The 18268-nt window shown below is 44.9% G+C and overlaps 2 protein-coding genes across 3 annotated transcripts; one reads left to right on the top strand and one right to left on the bottom strand.

Moving 5' to 3' along the window:
• Window positions 1-5221: 5221 nt before the first annotated feature.
• On the bottom strand, window positions 5222-16583 carry MRPL11 (mitochondrial ribosomal protein L11). Of its 2 annotated transcripts, none has more exons than XM_054992332.1 (6): window positions 16500-16583; window positions 14448-14593; window positions 8755-8850; window positions 6994-7087; window positions 5909-6068; window positions 5222-5580 (listed from the first exon to the last, which is right to left on the bottom strand). In XM_054992332.1, exons 2-6 carry the CDS (start codon window positions 14568-14570, stop codon window positions 5472-5474), a joined length of 582 nt encoding a protein of 193 aa, XP_054848307.1. In that variant the 5' UTR covers window positions 14571-14593; window positions 16500-16583; the 3' UTR covers window positions 5222-5471. The 2 variants fall into 2 exon arrangements, with proteins under 2 accessions (XP_054848307.1, XP_054848315.1); XM_054992340.1 differs by having other exon boundaries at window positions 16527-16581.
• On the top strand, window positions 8920-12371 carry LOC129338247 (transmembrane protein 121-like). The gene has a single exon (XM_054992318.1). It carries the CDS (start codon window positions 10119-10121, stop codon window positions 11436-11438), a length of 1320 nt encoding a protein of 439 aa, XP_054848293.1. The 5' UTR covers window positions 8920-10118; the 3' UTR covers window positions 11439-12371.
• Window positions 16584-18268: the final 1685 nt, after the last annotated feature.

The raw sequence follows: 18268 nt of genomic DNA, 5'->3' as shown, positions 1-18268 counted from the left end.
TCTTGTACTAGGGATAATGCAAAGGTGGGCCGCCATTGCCTATGAGCAACACCCAGCACAGGAAGTGGGCCATGGGTGCTTCTGCTTTTCAGGCAGAAGGTCCCAGGTTGGATTCTTGGCCTTGCAAGTTTTCAAAAGGGATCTTGGGGAGGCACAGATGTCAGCAAACACCTTTCTCTGTTTTAGCTACTGCTAGTCAAAGCAGAGAGGAGTGAGCTAGATGCACCAATGCATGAAAAGAGTTTCATTCAGAGGAAGGGGCTGGACTTGAAATGTTTCATGGTGGGGTTCTGTAATCTGAATGTTGCATCAAAATGAGAGCGAATGGAGAGGACTTTGGGAACTGGTGATCAACTCCTGGCCCTATTGTGGTATGTTCCAACACACTGGTGTGGTGTAGTGGTTAGAGTATCGGCCTAGAACCTGGGAGACCCAGATTCAAATTCCCACTCTGCCAGGGTAGCTTGAGTGCTCTTGGCCTAGCCCTTCTCTCTTAGCTTAGCCTCCCTCACAGGGTTCTTGATGTGAAGATGAAATGGAGGAGGGAAGAACACTGTAGTATAAGCCACTTTGGGGAGAGAAGTGTTGTTATAAGTATCAGTATTAATAAAACATTTAGTAAGGATAGTTGTTTGTGGTCCACACTGGATATAATAAAGAAGTTTGGGTGGAGGGAGTGGCATTTGAAGGATGGGGCTTCTGCTCAAAGGGACCAAATCTTGTTTGAAGGGTGACAGGAGATGGACACAGCTTTTCTTATTGAGGCCAAATTGTTGTTGCTCCAGAGAAGACTCCCCTGACTGCCTCTCTTCTTCCCTCCCTTCAATCTGCCACAGTCAAGCTCAATATGTATAGCCCTAGCAACAGGCATCTGGTATCCTGAGGAGCGTCATCTGTTGCTATGGAAATGCTGGGTACCAGAGGACAGGTTGGAGGGTAAAGCAAGGAAAAGGAGTTTGGATGGTTGCAGAATTATAGAAGGACATCCTAACAAGCATCCAGAGATGCTTGATTTCTCATATAAGGGGGGAAGGCAGCCTGCCAAGCCTGTCTGAAAAGAAGATGGGATGTGTTGAGAGCTTCAGTAAAATATAGCTCTGTCCTGACACCTGCTGGATATTCTGTGCTAATTCGCACAGTTATTCTGGTGAAGAATATTTGGATGCTAATAATAATCATTGGAGAGGTGGTAGCTAATAATGGGATGTTAATAATAATGTCAGAGGCAATAATAATATATGGGAAGGTAGGTCACCTAAATCCTCCTACTGAATTTGTGGCAGCAAAGGTTTATTTTGTTTAGCCATAATCGGAGGGGTCTGTAATTTACAGCTCTAGAGCAAAGTAAGGCTCAGTAGGGTGCCAAATGTGGATCTGTACAAAGAAAATGCTTTATGCTATATACTGAAGGGGTAAGGTGGGAGAATAACCAGCATATGAAGAAATAGCAGCCAAAGATGTTTTTATGGGACTAAAGGGCTTCTTAGAGATACTTTATATAGAAGTGGGAATGGTAGAGGTAAACAGTTGACAGGAATCCAAGTGCAAGCCATCCAGATTTAAACAATTGCACAGGGTGATACTGTGTATATTTATGACTTATTGTGATGTTAAGTTGTATACTTTCAGGTACGCAAATAAGGACTTTCTTATACTGGCACTTTGTTGATCTTCTGCTTCGAATTTTGACATAGTTTGAGTACCTGCAGAGAAATTCAGAGCAGGTTACTTGAGCAAGACAAACTAGGGGTAGGGGAGAAGAGAGATGTAGCCCCTCTAGGCTCCCCACAGAATGGGCTGGGAGCATTACTTCTTTCCCAGTTCCAAGCTGGCAATCATTGTTTATCTTTTATGTTACAAATATCCATCCCCAACAGAATGCTTGCATACCATGCAATACCATGTCTCCAGATGGAGCAGCAGAACAGAGTAATAATATAATAATAATAGTATTTGATTTATATACCACCCTTCAGGACAACTTAATGCCCACTCAGAGTGGTTTACAGAGTATGTTATTATTATCCCCACAACAAAACACCCTGTGAGGTGGGTGGGGCTGAGAGAGCTCCAGAGAACTGTGACTAGCCCAAGGTCACCCAGCTGGCTTCAAGTGGAGGAGTGGGGAATCAAACCCGGCTCTCCAGTTTAGAGCCCCGTGCTCTTAACCACTACACCAAACTGGCTCTCAGTTTGGGACAGTAGGATTAGAAGTCTTATGAATGAGAGAGCTTTTCCTGAGAACAGGTATAATAGGCTGAGAAATTCTGTAAATCTTCCTGCCCCAACAGCCATGAATTCATCAGGTGACCTCAGATAAGTCACCAGCACCTCATAGACCAACAAGATTTTCGGGGTATGACGGCTGAGAGTCAAAGCTTCCTTTGTCAGATTCAAGTCACTTGTATCTGATGGAGCTTTGTCTCTCAAAATATTATACCCTGGAAATCTTGTTAGTCTCTAAGGTGGACTTGAATCTTGCTCGTCTACTGTAGACCAACATGGCTACCCACCTGAAACTCAACAAGTCACTATTCTCAAAACAGTCCATGGGGTAGACAGAGTGGACAGAGAACTTTTTTCCCCGCTCCCAAAATAGTAGATCTCAAGAGCATCCAATGATGTTAATGGGCAGTATGGTAAAATACTTTACTCAAAGAGTGAATATGTTGAATCCACTGCTAGAGGATATAGTGATGGCCACAACCCATAGATGGCCTTAAAAGTGGATTAGACAGATTCATGAAGCATAGGTCTACCAGTAGCTACCAGACATGGTGACTAAAGGGAACCTCCACAGCCAGAGGCTGTAAATCTCTGAATACCAATGTAGGAGGCAATGTCAGGAGAATGCCTTGGGCTGTGTGCTCTATTGCTGGCCCTCCAGAGTAACTTGTTGGCCACTGTGTGATACTATGCTGGACTAGATGGGCCACCAGTCTGATCCAGCAAGCCTCTTCTTATGTTAGCTTTAAACCCACTCCCTTTAAACCCACTGGTCTCTTTACAAGGATGTTGTAACCGCTGCTGTACACATTTATTTCCTTTGTGCCTCTCTAGATGGGTGGATGTTGGAAAATGCCCTTTGTGCATCTGAAGTAAGCACTAATCCTTGAACATACTCGCCCACGACGAGTGTGTTCATCTCACCACAAAACTGGTTGCTTTTGAGAGTTACAGCAGCGGGGGCTCTGAACACACTAAATGCTTCACAAATCCTTATTACTGGGGCTTCAACATTTGATCCTTTCATTTCTTAAAAAGTTCTAGCTGAGTTCAAAAAGTGCCCCCCAAGGAAGCAGGTGGCATATTTTTTTTAAAAAAAAGGCAATTGAAATAATAATTAATATGAATACTTAGAAAACCAGGGAGAGTAGTCACCATCTTAGAAGATTCCCTAGGGGGAATGCAATAAATAATAACTGTGCTTATATACCGCTGTTCTAGACAGATTAGTGCCCCACTAATCTGCGGTGGGTGAACCAAGTCAGTGGTATTATTCCCCCAGTACAGCTGGGCCTGAGAGAAGTGGCTTATCCAAGGCTTCCAGCTGAGCTCATGGCAGTAGAGGGATTTGAACCAGCAGAGTGCTGATTCGCATCCCAACTACTTAACCACTGTGCTACAGCAGCTGTGCACATTATAATCTGAGTCACAAAGAAAGCACCCCCTAGGACGGTTTTCTTATGCAAATCAATACATTGATTAAAGCCCATACAGTCTATCAACTTTAATCAAGTGACAGCCTAAGTTATTCTTTGAATGAACCATGATGAAGGCTGAGTACAAAAAATTTATACAACACCCTTCAATGAAGAACCCAACTCAAATTATTTCAACAACTGAAAAGAGGCTGGGAATGTCAAGAAGATATATCAGAGAACTTCCATGATCATTTTCTGCAGAAATCTTACAAGGAGAAATAAGTGGGATTTTTTTCACAAGGGACAAAAAGATTCTGGCATGGCAATGTGGTTGTGATCTTTCCAATCTGATCACATCGCAACACAACCAAAAAAACACTGTACAGCAGGGGTGATCAGGTGGCAAAACTATCTTCTCTTCAAATCCCCTAAATTATATATATATAATTTCCCACTCTCCATACATTCAAAATTCCTGAAAAGGGTAGATAAATTGTTATTCATGTGTCATGAGCCCACACCATCCACTGCCAGCTGAGAGGCTGTGACCTCTCATCACCATCCTATAGACAATGGGATGTTCTTCTGCCTTCTGTAGCTGTGCAAGACAGCCTTGGAATGAAGGGCCAATTAACGCAAACGGAGTGCAAGATAGGGAACTCCATAGAAGGTGCAACACAAGGGCTACCTTCACCAGATCCCATCTCCTCTTTGAACCTGGGAACAAAAGCAAGAAGTGCCGAGTTTTTTGCAGATTTTATAAGCTGGAGGGGGGGGGACTAGAGCAGTTTTTAATTTGTATTAGACTATTGTTTTTACTGTGATGTTATTGAATATATTTTTGTATTGGTTTTAACGGTTGTAATTGGTGTGAACTGATTCAAAATCTTAATAGAAGTGAAGCAGTATAAAAAATCAAATAAGAGTCCAAACTTATTACCCCTCGTTTGCAAGTAGCCCCAGTGGCAGGTAGGTTCTGCTTATTTGAGACTGCACCGATTTGGTGTTCTGGCAGCTGGACCCTAAAGATTTTAAGGCTCCTCCCACTTGTCCGACCGCATTCCTGCTGCATAGAAATGAGGCAAGGGGCTACGGGGTCCAATCCCTTCTCACCCACAGATCTGTTCAAGACTGTTCCTCCAGGACGGCCTCTGTTGAAGTGGGCCAGGTTGCAATCAACTCTGAGCAACTCCTATTGTGTATTTTGGCCACTGATTTAGTTTCATTCCACTGTAACATGTTTATTTTTGCTTGTAAGATGGATGAGGAGCTTCTTTGATGAGAAATGGGACAACAGCTGCCTACCACAACTATCTTTCTGGACATTGAGAAAAAACTTGAACCTATTATCTCAAGATGGGTAGCCGTGTCAGTCTGTCAGTTGGAGTAGAAAAGAGCAAGAGTCCAGTAGCACCTATAAGACTAACAATATTTGTGGTAGGATATGAGCTTTGGTGAACCACAGCTCATTTCTTCAGATAACCATATTATCTCAGTTCCTGAATAATAATAATCAAGGGTCCAAGAGAGGCACACCTTGATCCCCACCAGTGCACACAAAGACAATGGGACACCCAAGAGATTCATGGGATTTTATTGAAAGGGACAGCATGTCAAGACATATTGGACAGGCCCTACCCAGGAAGCCTGGCCTCCCAGGCACACCCCCTTTCTTCTTCTCTTGTCATATCAATGAGATGTAGTCTCTTCAGCCATCAAGTAGACCATAATTTCTCATACACGGGGGATGGGAACAAACTGGCGCTTAGCAGCACCAGTCCCACTGAGTTCTCAAAGCTTTGATTCTCAAAGAGCAAGTACAGGGACTCATTTCTTCTTTGCTGCAGCAGCCAATTCTGCCTCATTTGCTTCAGCCTCTGCCGCCAACCACTCTTCACGCTGCTTCAGGAAAACAGCATATTCCTCCGCATTGAGACTGAGGGATGGAAAAGAGAACAGATTGTAGCAGCCGCTTTCTCCACAACAGGTCCCCCTGTCCTTTAGAACTGGCCTAACTAAAGGTATGCCACTTTCTCTCCTCCCAGAATTCTCCCCACACCTTTTCTTTGTCATTTGGCAGCAGTTGTGAATGGCCTCCCAATTTTGGTTTTCATCTTTCTTTAAAACATCACAGAAACACAAGGATCCCAGGTCCTTCGACACACATTGCTCATGACCTCTCTCTGAGAAGTCAAAGAAAGACTGCTTGTCCTCTGGCTCTCAGATCCCTCCCCCTCGCCCCCATACTTCCTAGAGATACTCACTCTTTCACCACCTGGATGCCCAATGACCGGGCACTTCCTATAAGCGACCTGACGACTTTCTCGAGCGTCATGTTATGCAATACGAAACTGGCGTCCTGAGACTTCACCAGGGCAATTTCATAGAGGTGCTTCAGAGTTACCATACCAGCTACTTCATGCCCTGTAGAGCACATGGATTATGTTAAACCAAGTAGAGCCAGCTGGAAAACCTAGCCCTTGATGGCTCCAACAAATTTAAATCAATGTGTGGCAAAAGTTTGGCCCTCTTTCTCCCCATGCACCACAAAATGGGGAAGGGACTTGGAGGGGCGGGGGTGGGGGGGAAGAAATGCACACAGTAGAATTCTACTCTCTGCTTTCAGAGATTGCTCAAAAAGTCTGAACTCTTTACTGGGACTTTTCATTTCATGTGTTCCGCAATATGCAGGCTGGTTGCATATTGCAGAACACATTTCCAGCCTCTGAAATATCATTTGGAAAACAAAACAGCCCCCACACAAGCAGAAATCAGCTCCACCTAAACTTAACAAGTCGCCCCTTTCCTTTATAATGGCAGCAAAATCCCACTAAGTCCCACTCATGTAGTACCCACAGCCTAATCTGCCCTTTGCCCCTGGCCCAAGTCAAATGCAATTTTTGTCTTCTGGCAGGTTAAAGATTCAGCTGCGGCAGCTCTGCATCAGAACACAAGATAAAAAGGCCAGTTTCTGGAATGCTTCAAACTTTCAAAATACTTCTGTGCAAGATATTCTAATCATTTGATGTTTATGTAGGAAAGGGGAGAGATTTTAAAATCAAATGGAGTCAGCACCATAATATACTGATCCCCAAACCTTAATTGCGCAGATTTTGCCTTCAGTTTAATAAGAAGTGCAACAGCAATGACCTACTTTGCTGCAATGATTTGCACCACAACGTAGGGCTGGGGAAACAGTCCCAATTCCCCCAAAATGAAATGCATTGGTGCCCAGGCAACCTGGCAGCCTGGATTGTTCCAGCCCCACAAACCACAGTTTCTCCCCGACCTCCCCAGGTGCTGCGCTGTCCCATCCTAGGAGTCAATTCCCATCCTTCCAACCTCTCACCAGGGTTTGTGGCTCCTTTTTCTATCCCAGCTGCTGCCAGCAGGAAATAGGTAGCTGTGGGCTTGTTAATTTGGATGTCGTATGTTCTGTTGGGCTGCAGAGGGGGGGGGGGACAGGAAATGGTGTCAGAAGGAAAGAAGTCAGTGGTGCCCCAAAGATCTTTAGCAAAGCTACAAGGATTTTGTGATAGCTTCATGTCAATAAGCAGTACAGGTCTGCGTGTATGTGCATGTGCAGGCTGGAGTGATAGGAAGGTATTTCCATCCAAGCAACGTTATGTATGTGGGGAGACTGGGAATTTCTCTCTGGAAAAGAACATACTGCCTTTAGTCCCAAATGGTGGCATACACTGAAAATTGATTAGGTCATGTAACAAAGTACTATTCCTTAATTCATTGTAGTGGGGATATCAGGAAACGAACTGCATAAAACCAAAGTCCCTCTAATATTAGGATTAATAAAGGCAACATTATGAATTTAAAAAGTTTCAACTAGAATCTTCCTTGGTAGTGATAATTCCAGATGGGTAACCATGTTATTTTGTAGCAGCAAAATACAACAGGAGTTCAGTGGCACCTTAAAGACTAACAAAAATTTATTCCAGCATAAGCTTTTGAGAGCCAGTAGAGCTCCCGAGAAATCTGTACTGAGAACAGTGCCATTTAACTTGTTCACTTCATCAGATGCATTGGCGTGTATATCCATTAGACAGATACTCCTCCCACCTTTCTCTTGTGAATATAAATGCATTATCCGAACGGATGCACACTCCAATGTATCTGACGAAGTAAGGTCTAACTCATGAAAACTTATACTGGAATATATTTTTTGCTGGTGTTTAAGGTGCTGCTGGACTCTGGTTTTATTTTCTTGATAGTATGCTCAGTTGGCCCACTGGAAAAATAAAAACATTACCTCCTTGTCGTGCCCCATGTGAAGGGAAGGCAGGTGCAGACCAAGCATGGATTCAGGTACAAAGCAAAAGCAACTGTCTCCTGCAGTCAGACCTGAGCCATGGCCCTCAAAGGCAGCTTTACATTTTCCTTTTTAGGCAGAGACCTTCGCCAGCCTCCCTGAGGATACTTTTCAAGTGGAGTTATCAAAGGTTGAACCTGAAGCCTTGAGAAGTTATTGCTCCTCTTTAAAACATCAGACACATACACACCTTGGATTCAAGACCACAAGAGAGAGGGCTTAAATACATTGTGATTTAAGCTTCTCTGTTTGTAAAATGGAATGAGTATGGCCTACTTGGCAGGATTATTTGTGAGCACCCGTTTGCTTGAGATCCACATCCTGGGATGTGCAATGAATGAGGTATGTGGTGGAACCCGCTCAGCAGCAGAGGACATTATTAGTATTCAGAAAGACCTTGGTTCAGTCCTCATTGAAAGGATCTGGAGTAGGATGCTAGGAAAGACCTTGCAGATATGCTAACCACTCAATCAGTTCTAGGCAAGTTAGACCAATGGCCTGGCTCAGGATATGGCATCACCTTAAAGCTAACGAGGTAATCTTGAGCAAGCTGTGTCTCCTCATGCCAGCCTGCCTCATCCAGCTGCAGTGAACTGTCCAAGTTCGTGAGCAGAAACAGCCTCAAGTAGGGCTAGAGCAGTATTTGGAATCCCTTGAAGCCAGTGCAAACAGAACTATGAAAATATTTAAATTCCAGGGTACACTGAATTTTTAACAGCATGGATTGCGGGCCCCTCGGATATTCTCAGTCCAGCCACTAAACCAACAAGGTACAACTGTTCTCACCTGCACAAAAATGCGTGTGGGCAGTGGAATCCCTTCTTTGATGTCTTTTGTTCGCTCATTGAAATCCTTGCAAAACTGTGAGATGGGGATGCCTCTCTGGAGGGAGACAAGAGCATCAGAGGGTGTCAGCCCTTTCCCACACATCCAATCCCAAGAACTCTCCTCTACATGCTATAATTCCCTTGCCCCTAAGCACAACACTCTGGTTTCTCCTCCCCAAGACCACCCCACTGAATTTATTTTTCTTAAGCCAAAAAATTCTCACTCGCTTCCCAAAGCTACCTTTTCAAGAGTTAGCAAGCATTTAGCTTGCCTTTACTGCCCCCCACCCCTTACTGTGATGGCTGGGAGTGGTGGGGTTTAAGAATATCATGGAAAAGGTGGGCTTTGAGGAAGGATCTGAGAGAAGATGGAGGCTGGACTTCTGTAACTGTTGCAATTTTTTTTCTGTCCCATACAGGCTCCCGAGCCCAGAACCCACAGAGCATTCAGTGACCAAACACAACAGAGAATCCCCTCTATCAACATAAAGAAAATTCCCCCTGCTTTCTGATGAAGACACCTTTCCATCTGGGAGCTGGCAGAGAAGCAAAAAAGCCAACTTCAATTAGGAACAAGAGGAGCAGTTTCTACAGGCAAGGCAAGGCATCAGTTCTCTCCCTTTACTACTGTTCTGTGCCACTGGTCTGTGGGGAAAAAAAGTCTCCCAACTGTTGGTAGGTTGATGGTTTGAACCAGGTACATCAGAGTCTAAAGCTGGGACCCTGCACCTAATAAACTTCTGAGGACTGTGTTCAGTCACTTGTCTTCAGGCACAGAAGAGATGCACAAGACCAGCACCTGTAACTGGCAGGCAGTATGTGACCTATTTGGGTTGGCCAGGCCAGTTATAAATACTAGCAGCAATCTGATTGTCTGAGTTGACCTGACTAGTAGAGCAGAACTTCCTGGCTGCTGAACTCAAGGCCTCAGATACAGTCTGCATGGACCCCAGGCTGGACAACACCTAACCCAGTTCTCAAAGCTGTAAAGTAGTAAACTTATGAACACTAGAGCAAGAGGCAAAATCAGAGAAAGCCGTAGCCTCTGTCCCATGGTTGTCTGGCCCTCTAGGGCAACTGGTTAGCCGCTGTGTGAAAGGGAATGTTGGATCAGATGGACCGCTGGTCTGATCCAGTAGGCTTCTTCTGAAGGGTTACGTTGCAGCCTGGCCCTGAAGTTAGAAATGGAGTAGGAGAGAAAGACCATGCGGATGGGGTGCGATGCACCTTTCTATAAGCCAAATAGGCCATAACCAACATTCTTCTGAGCATGGATAGGGTTCTGGGCTGGCTTTCCCCAATGTTTATGCTTTCTTGTGCACCATGACCTTCATATTTGTTCTCCTCCCTCCCTCCCAAAGGACCATGGAGCTGCTGCCCCCCAGCATCCCACATACCTGCATGGCAGCAGTAGTCATCATCTGCACCATGGGAGCCATGGACGTCTACCTGGTGGAGCAAAGTGCTGGGGCCCGCCGGCTGGGCGTGTGCACGCTTGCAGTGGCTGGGGACCTTTTCTTTCTCCTGGTGCTGCGCTATGCGATGGTGTGGCTGGGTGGCGAGGCGCGCCTGGCCCAGCGGGGGTATGCCATGGTGCTGTGGTTTCTCTTTGCTTTTGCCCTGGAGATCAAGCTTTACTTCATTTACCAGCATTATGCAACAGAAGGACAGGCTCCTGATCCACTGGCCCGGCACACTCTGACCCTCCTGCTTTCCATTTGCATCCCTGCTCTCTACACAGTATTGGGAGCTACCGAGCTGGTGGCCCAGGCCACTGCCAGTTTCCGCAAGAAAGATGAACTTCGCGGGCGCCTCTTCTGGGTGGTGTTGGACCTGCTGGACGTCTTGGAGATACAAGCCAGCCTGTGGGAGCCGCAGCAGCGAGTGCTGCCCTTGTGGGCTGAGGGCCTGACATTCTTCTACTGCTACGGTCTCCTGTTGGTACTCCCATGTGTGTCACTGAGTGAGCTGGGTGTGCAGGGCCCCCACTGTGGCACACTCTACCCTCTGCTGAGTCTGGCAAGTGTGAATGTGGCCACCATCTTCATCCGTGGGGGGCTGCTCCTCCTCTGCCATGACCAGCGTATCTCCTCCATCTTCATGGGCAAAAACCTCCTGGCCATTGCCTTGAAGAGCTGTGCTGTATTACAGCACCACAGAGGCACCCAAGCCACAAAGGAAACATGCCACAGATGCCCCGCGTGCAACCAGTCCCTTGGACACACCCAGATCCCAGATGAGCAGCGACACAGACAAATCCAAACTGCTGCAGAAATACACTCTGGGCCGTCCACAGTCAACCACAGTCACGAATATACTCAAAGCAGAGCTGACCCACCCTGCAAACACGCTACAAGTGACCACCTACATGAACAACCCGAGGCCCAGGCCAAATCCAACCACAGAAATGCCATAATCGAAATCCCCCAAAGACAGGCCCAGGCCTCAGAGGAACAGACCCACAGAAATGCTCCAACCACAGGTCACCAACTCCATAGACACTGCTGCACCAAAGAATCCAATCACTACAGGCACACCATTCAACACTCACCAGGAGACCCAACCACTACCCATCCCTCCACTTCCAGAGCACTCAGAACTGGCTGTCGGGTGCAGCTCAAGTCTTTATGGGATGGTCCATGACACACCTTCGTATGGATGGTGTTTGACAAAAAACACACCTGCATCAATTTGCACACCTTGAGAATTCCTTGAGGGCAGAATCACAGTTCAGAGACACAACTATCAGCATGACTTCTTACAGTCAGCCACCTAGATTGGTGGGCACAGAAGTACCATGCTCAGTACAAGTACAACGATAAGTATCCTGCTCACAGCACTGAACATGTGCATCTGATTGGCCCACAAGAGTTCTGTCATCACCTGTGTCTGGAGAGGAAGTGGCCTGATGGCCAATTAGGATGCTCCAGCTGGTCCCAATGAAGAAAATCCAAAACTAACAGATCATCTCCACATCGCTTAGATCAGATTCCCAGTGTTGTTATTGCTGCTCTTTTCCCTCCAAGCTTCCAGAAACACCAGAATTCGTTTTGTTACTCACCTTGTTTGAAGGGCTGCCCCTTCACAACCTTAATCTCCACCATGTGCTAATGTACACTGCACAGCAGGTCTAGAAGATGCAGTGCTAGTGCTCTGACAACAGTTGGGCAACAAAGATATTGTCCATCTCTTTAAAATGTTTAATCCATCTAAGAGGAAATCACTCCCATCTCCATACCCCTTCCAATACAACAGGAGCTCAATAAAGCGACTAACCCAAGAACTTGCTACACTTACTCCATTTTGCTTACAACTGGATCAGGGTGTTTTTTTTTGAGTCAGTGAGACTTGGCTGCCAGTGTGTGAAGCAATAAAGAAGAGTGCCTCTGCGCATGTCAATAGTGTCTTTTTCTTAATAATAAGCAATCACAATCAACTCCCATGAACATCTGAGACTAGAGGGAGAACCAGATCAGAACATATTCCATACATGCTCAAAACCCAATGCCGAATGTTTCAATCATTCATGGCTGGTTGTGTGCACTTTGATCTAGAAGCACAGGATTGCTCTGTAAATTCAACAATGCAGTTAACAATGAGCTCAGCGAAAAAACTTTTTCTGAAAATACACACCCCACAGAGCACACTGTTGACCTTTGTAATTCACTACCATAGGAAGTGGTAATGGCAAAAAGGGAATCAGAAAACACGTGTTTAATTTATACACACTATAAATTAAGGAACTCCCAGAATAGAGGATTTATTTTTATTTATGTTATTTATAATTTGCCTTTCTCACTGAGACTCAAAGCAGATTGCCCAGTGTAAGTCAATATGATCAGCGCCAGGACATGCAATAAATAATGCAACATGGTATGCAAGTGCAAAATTTGCATAAATTTGAAAACATAGAAATCTGATATAGAGCTGAAACAAAGCATAAGTAATTAAACATGACATTAAACAGTGCAGAAATTGGCCAGTAGGAACATACAACAATAGACAGCATACAGTAGAATAATCTACAGTCCCTGTCTCTTTACCAATGGCTCTCTCTGAACCATTTCCTTACCCTCCTACCTGTGTAAAAAAGCTCTCCTGAATAGTTCAGTTTTGCACAGTGTGCAGAAAGCCAGGAGAGGAGGAGCCCTCCCAATCTCACCAGACAGGCCATTCCATAAGGAGGGGGCCACAACAGAGAGTGCGGGTGTATGGGCAGTTGTTGATTTTGCCCATTTGCAGGGGGGAGCACCCACAGAAGACTCTGCTCAGATAAGCAAAGCAGCTGTGGCAGAGCATAGGGAGAGAGGAGGTCCCACAGATATGAGGGACAAAGGTCATCAAGGGCTTTGTATGCGATAGTCAGTTGAGTCTGGTAACTGATAGGCAACCAGTGGAGTGACTGCAGAATGAGAGTAATATGCCTGCTCTGCTTAGCTCCTGATATAACTAAGCTGTGGTGTGCTGCACCACTTGAAGTCTTCAAGTTGACTTTGAGGGGAGACCAATGTAGAGTTCATTACAACAGTCTAGTCTCGATGTTACCATTCCATCGATCCAGGTAAACAGATTGGCTGTGTCAGTCTTTCAGGATAAACTGAGTTGGAAGAAGGCCTTTTTTTGCAGCTGCATTAACTTGCTTCTCTAGCAGCAATGCTGGATCCAGTATAACCCCTAGGCACTTAACCAAGTCTGCAAGGGCCATCAAAAGAGAAGAACAAAATGTCTTTTAAGATCTCCACCTTCCCAGCCAGCATTACTTCCATTTTGCTTATTTTCAGCCATTTGACCACAGCTATCAGGTGTCGACTCAGAACCTCTACTGCATCACCAGGGGATTTGCATAGTGAGATACAGAGCAGGGTGTCATCCACATATTGATCACAGCCAATTCCAAAGCTACAAATTATTTCTCCTAAAGGTTTTACGAAGAAGTTGAATAACATGAAGGGGGGGGGGTAAAATTGCACTCTTTGGAACCCCACAAGATTCCCACACTGAAGATGGCTGGTCTCCAACAGCAACCCTTTTAACCCATTTCACGAAGAACGATTTAAACCAGTCTACTTGATACCTACTTCTGCCTCCAAATGCCACAACGGGATAGCATGGCCTACTGTATTAAAAGCTGCAGAGAGATCCAGTAGGAGCAACAAAGAATAGGAGATAATCAGCTAAAGCCACCAGGCATGTCCCAAGCACTGAACTGCCGCCTCCCTGCAACAAGCCCTTCCATTTGTATCCTCTATACTAGTACTGTACTAGTACTGCCAACAATCTGGAGATAAAAGTCCGGCCCCCTTAATAGACATTATTTACCAGGTAATGTTATTTACCTCAAAGTTTCACCTGCTCATTTCCACAAATTAAGCCTCTATTAAAGGAACAGGACTTTTTTTTTCTAGAACTATTTACAATCTTATACATATACAACCACCATCTGTAGTGCAAGAAGAAACCAGTAAAAACCTGTTTTCCCCCAAAAGCTAATTAATGTCCCGATATCATTATTTTTAAAAACATTTCTGTTCCGCATTCTTACCCAATTCAGAGTCCCAAATATGTGGTTAGTTCGCAAGTGAAAACACCATATTATTCTCAAGCTTGATTCCACCATCTTGCCATTCCTTCCTAACCCCATCTCATACATACCTGCCCTAGGACAGGCCCTAAGGGTGGTCCTGGAATAGCTTGCCCTGCTCGAATGATTGTGCGGATCACATTTCCTGGATCCACCTTTTGTACTGCTTTGGCAGCACGAGAGACCTTCGACATGGTTGTTCAGGTTCTGGGTAAATCTGGATTAGGAAAAAAGATAGTTAGAATGGGAGCGCTGGTGGTGGTGGAGGAGATTAGGATGTAGGATTATTCCCATGCATATAGCAATGCATATTATTGAAGGGGAGCGGAGGGTGCCAAAACTCAACCTGTGGTGTACCAGGCAATTATCTAGAAGTTAGCTCTTCCATACCAGTTATCTACCCCAAGTTCAATGCTTTCTGGAAGCAGGTTTTTTCCCTGCTTCCTCACAGCATCATAGTGCATTCATGCACCTCAAGGGTTTCCCTGGCTTTACTCTGGTCTTTCTCAAACCTACTTTGCTCCAGGGTTTTGAGAAAGGTCATAGTAATACCTGGATGGCTGCTGTGTGGGTGGGTAAATTCAGATTTTCTGGCCCACTTGGCAGGCATTTCCCCTGACTCTATTCCTGTGGCAGCCATCCTCCTCCCACCCTGCCACTGGGGGATTTTAATTTTTTTTTTAAATCAGCACTAGAATACGGTTAATTGATATACCATTGTAACAATATGTACAGCAAGCTCTGTGAATTCTCAGCTTTCATTTTTAAAATGTCCCTAGCCACCTCCTTTGCAGAGATATAAAGGAAAAGGTTGTTTCTTTTCAAAGCAAGGTACTAGAGACTTACTTTTTAAAAAAATGAAAGCTGGGAATTCAGAGACCCTGTTACATCTATTGTTACAATGGTATTTTCTTGTCTCAATTTAAAAAAAAAATTGCAAAAGCCTTGATGGCCCATGGGAGGGGTGGCCATTTCTATGAACTTGGGCAGAGAAACAGTGGGAAAACCTGCCATGCAGAGGTCCCTTTGCTCCTGGGCTTTATCTGCAGCCACATAAGCAACAGGGAAACCCCAAAATAACATCCTTGTGTAGAAGACACAATAATCTCAGAAGGTGTGCAGAATGCCCCCCTCCAACTGAGTTCCTTATTGTTTACATTTGGGGGAAGGGCTTCCTGACTGGAAAATTTGTCTTCCAGACTTTTCAGATATTACATGCTCAGGGAAAAATAAGATTCAAGATGTAGATACGCAAAGGTCAAGCTTTGAAGAGTTGAAGAACAGGATGAATAGTAACACAAACGGAAACTGGAAAAAACTTTTTGAAGCAATATGTGCATGTAGAAAAGATATTCATACTTAGTTCACATGTGCAGAATGAGGCAACAAAGTCCTGGAATGGCTGGAATAACTGCACTACTTTATATTGCAAGTGGTGGGTTATGGTTTTCAATACACCTTTGCATAAGTTTTTTCTTGCAAACAGAAAAGCAACACCATATCACTTTCTATTTTCAGGAAAGTTTTTTTTTTAAAACAGCCTTCTAAGACATGACTCTCTACATGCAGAACAAAATACTATAGTCTATGCGAATGTTTCAGCTTTTTGCCATCTCATCCGTTCCTTCACGTTCCCCTGTAAACCAGGACACAAAAAAGGTAAGGGGGGAAAGAGGAGCACGTGGCGGGAATACATGAGACTAATTGTTACAGGAAAAGGAACCTTCATCATTGGAAAAATGGTCTATGAAAGAAAAGAACAAACCGGGGGAGGGGGTCCCAGCGAATAGGGAAAGGGGGTGCTGGGTTTTCTAGTTCTGTATAACGATCATCTCTTTGCGCTCAGCCTTGGGTAACCCGTAGCAAGCACTATCGTTCGTTGCTGCGGAGCAGCGGTGCCGAATTTACACCTATGCTTCATCGATATGAAGGCAAGCTCTGATATGGGGCACAGCCACTTTTACTTGCCCTGAATACAATTGTGACAAGGCAAGTAAATACTGTTGCATAAATAACAGACCTGGACTGAGAGCTCGGCCAAAATGGGGCAACCATAAGATCCCACCGGGAATGATCCCTCTTTTACAAACGAGAAGAAAAAATAAAATCTCTCCAGTCCTTACCCACTTCTTCTGTCTGCTTCCTTTTACCTTCCGCCTCAGCAAGTCCCCTCCATCCTCCTGGGCGCAACCATCTTAGGTCAAAGGTCAAAGGCGCGCTGCACGCTGGGAAGTTGCCCTACCGGAGCTGCGGCGCCCGTTCCCTAGCAACCAGACGACTTTAACCCGGCCTTCCTTAAAAAGGAAGACGCGATGGGAAAGCTATCTTGACTCCCTGCTAAACCTCATTTGCATAATGAGCATTAAGGGTGCACTTAAAAAAATTAAAAGCCGGTTGCTTTGCTAATGGAGAGCAATTGAAACGGCCAAAGAAAGAAAGAAAGAAAGAAAGAAAGAAAGAAAGAAAGAAAGAAAGAAAGAAAGAAAGAAAGAAAGAAAGAAAGAAAAGGAAACTTCAGAAGCATAAAACTGAGAGGGCCACTTAGAAATAAACTACACCCAGTACATATAATGATTGTGGAATAGGGTTGCCAACTTCAGGATGGGAACTTCATGGAGATTTGGGAGTGGGGCCTGGGGAGAGCAGGGTTTGGGGAGGAGGGGGACCTCAGAGGAATATAACTCCATAGAATCCATCTATCAAAGCAGTCGTTTTCTCCAAGGGAAGTGATTACTCACCATCTGGACGGGAGGTCACTTGTAATTCTGGGAGATCTCCAGGGTCTAGCTGGAGGTTGACAGCCCTCTGTAGAATATGCAGCTATCCAACAGAAACCATTCTATATATCATTTATTGTTGTTGTTAGTCCTCCTTTCTTGCTGAGATCCAAGATGGATTACACAGTGCAAGTGAAAATACAATAAAATCAACAGCTAGGACATTCACTGAGCAAAGTACAATAATGAACAACAGTTATGACATTCAGTAAAAGAGATACAATAGGAGTATGGTAGCAGATCATCTTTCTGATACAAAGCATAAGTAATTTAGAAATGTGGAAACTCCCTAGTAAGGGCATGTTTACATCAGCAGTTAGGCTTGCCAAGTCCCTTCACTCCCGCAGCAGGAGATTGGGATGCTGGCTCCTACCTCATTCCTTCATTGTGTCTTCTCGCACATGTGTGCAACACGTGTGTGCTCCTGGCTGGCATGATATCACTTTCGAGAAGTGACATCGTCATGTGGGTCAAAGGATGTCACGGGAGCACTCCCACACTCAGCAAAGTGCTGACTCGCTTCCCTGCAGGCCCAATTTGGCCGGAAACACATGAAGCTGAAGTTGGTTCCCAGTTCCCAGTTCCTTATTCGCAGTTCCTTATTCCTTATTCGTTATTCGCAAAGCGGCAAAGCCAAAGAAAAATATTGTGGAAAACTGAAAAGCTACAACTACAAAATGAAGTTTGCAGGGGTACATATTATACACCTCCATAAGACTCAGCACTCTAAGGGGACCTATACTGGGTCGTCCTACAAAATCCAGATCTTGAGTAAACAGCTTCAAAATAGGATGTCCCCAGAACAATTCAATAAGAAGAAAGGGGAGGCAGCTGCAGCAGAAAAAAACTTTTGATCACCCCAAATCACACAGATCTGAACTCAAGAGACTGTCCCCTACAAGAGGACATGTGCTGGTGCTGATCCAGTCTCTGGTTCTGGACATAAGCCCTACTATGTGGCCTGTCTCCAAGCACCCTGTATTAGACATGGCTTTGAATAAGCAAGTGGTGAAAATATGAGCCCTCTGAAACCCAAAACAATCTTTGGATCACCCCAAATCACACACTCCCGAAATCCACAAACTGTCCCCTACAAGATAACATACGCTGGTGCT

The sequence above is a fragment of the Eublepharis macularius genome, chromosome 1, assembly GCF_028583425.1.
Source record: "Eublepharis macularius isolate TG4126 chromosome 1, MPM_Emac_v1.0, whole genome shotgun sequence".
Taxonomy (NCBI): Eukaryota; Metazoa; Chordata; class Lepidosauria; order Squamata; family Eublepharidae; genus Eublepharis; species Eublepharis macularius.
Note: the sequence above shows the minus strand (reverse complement) of the source record. Positions and strands in the feature narration are given on the sequence as shown.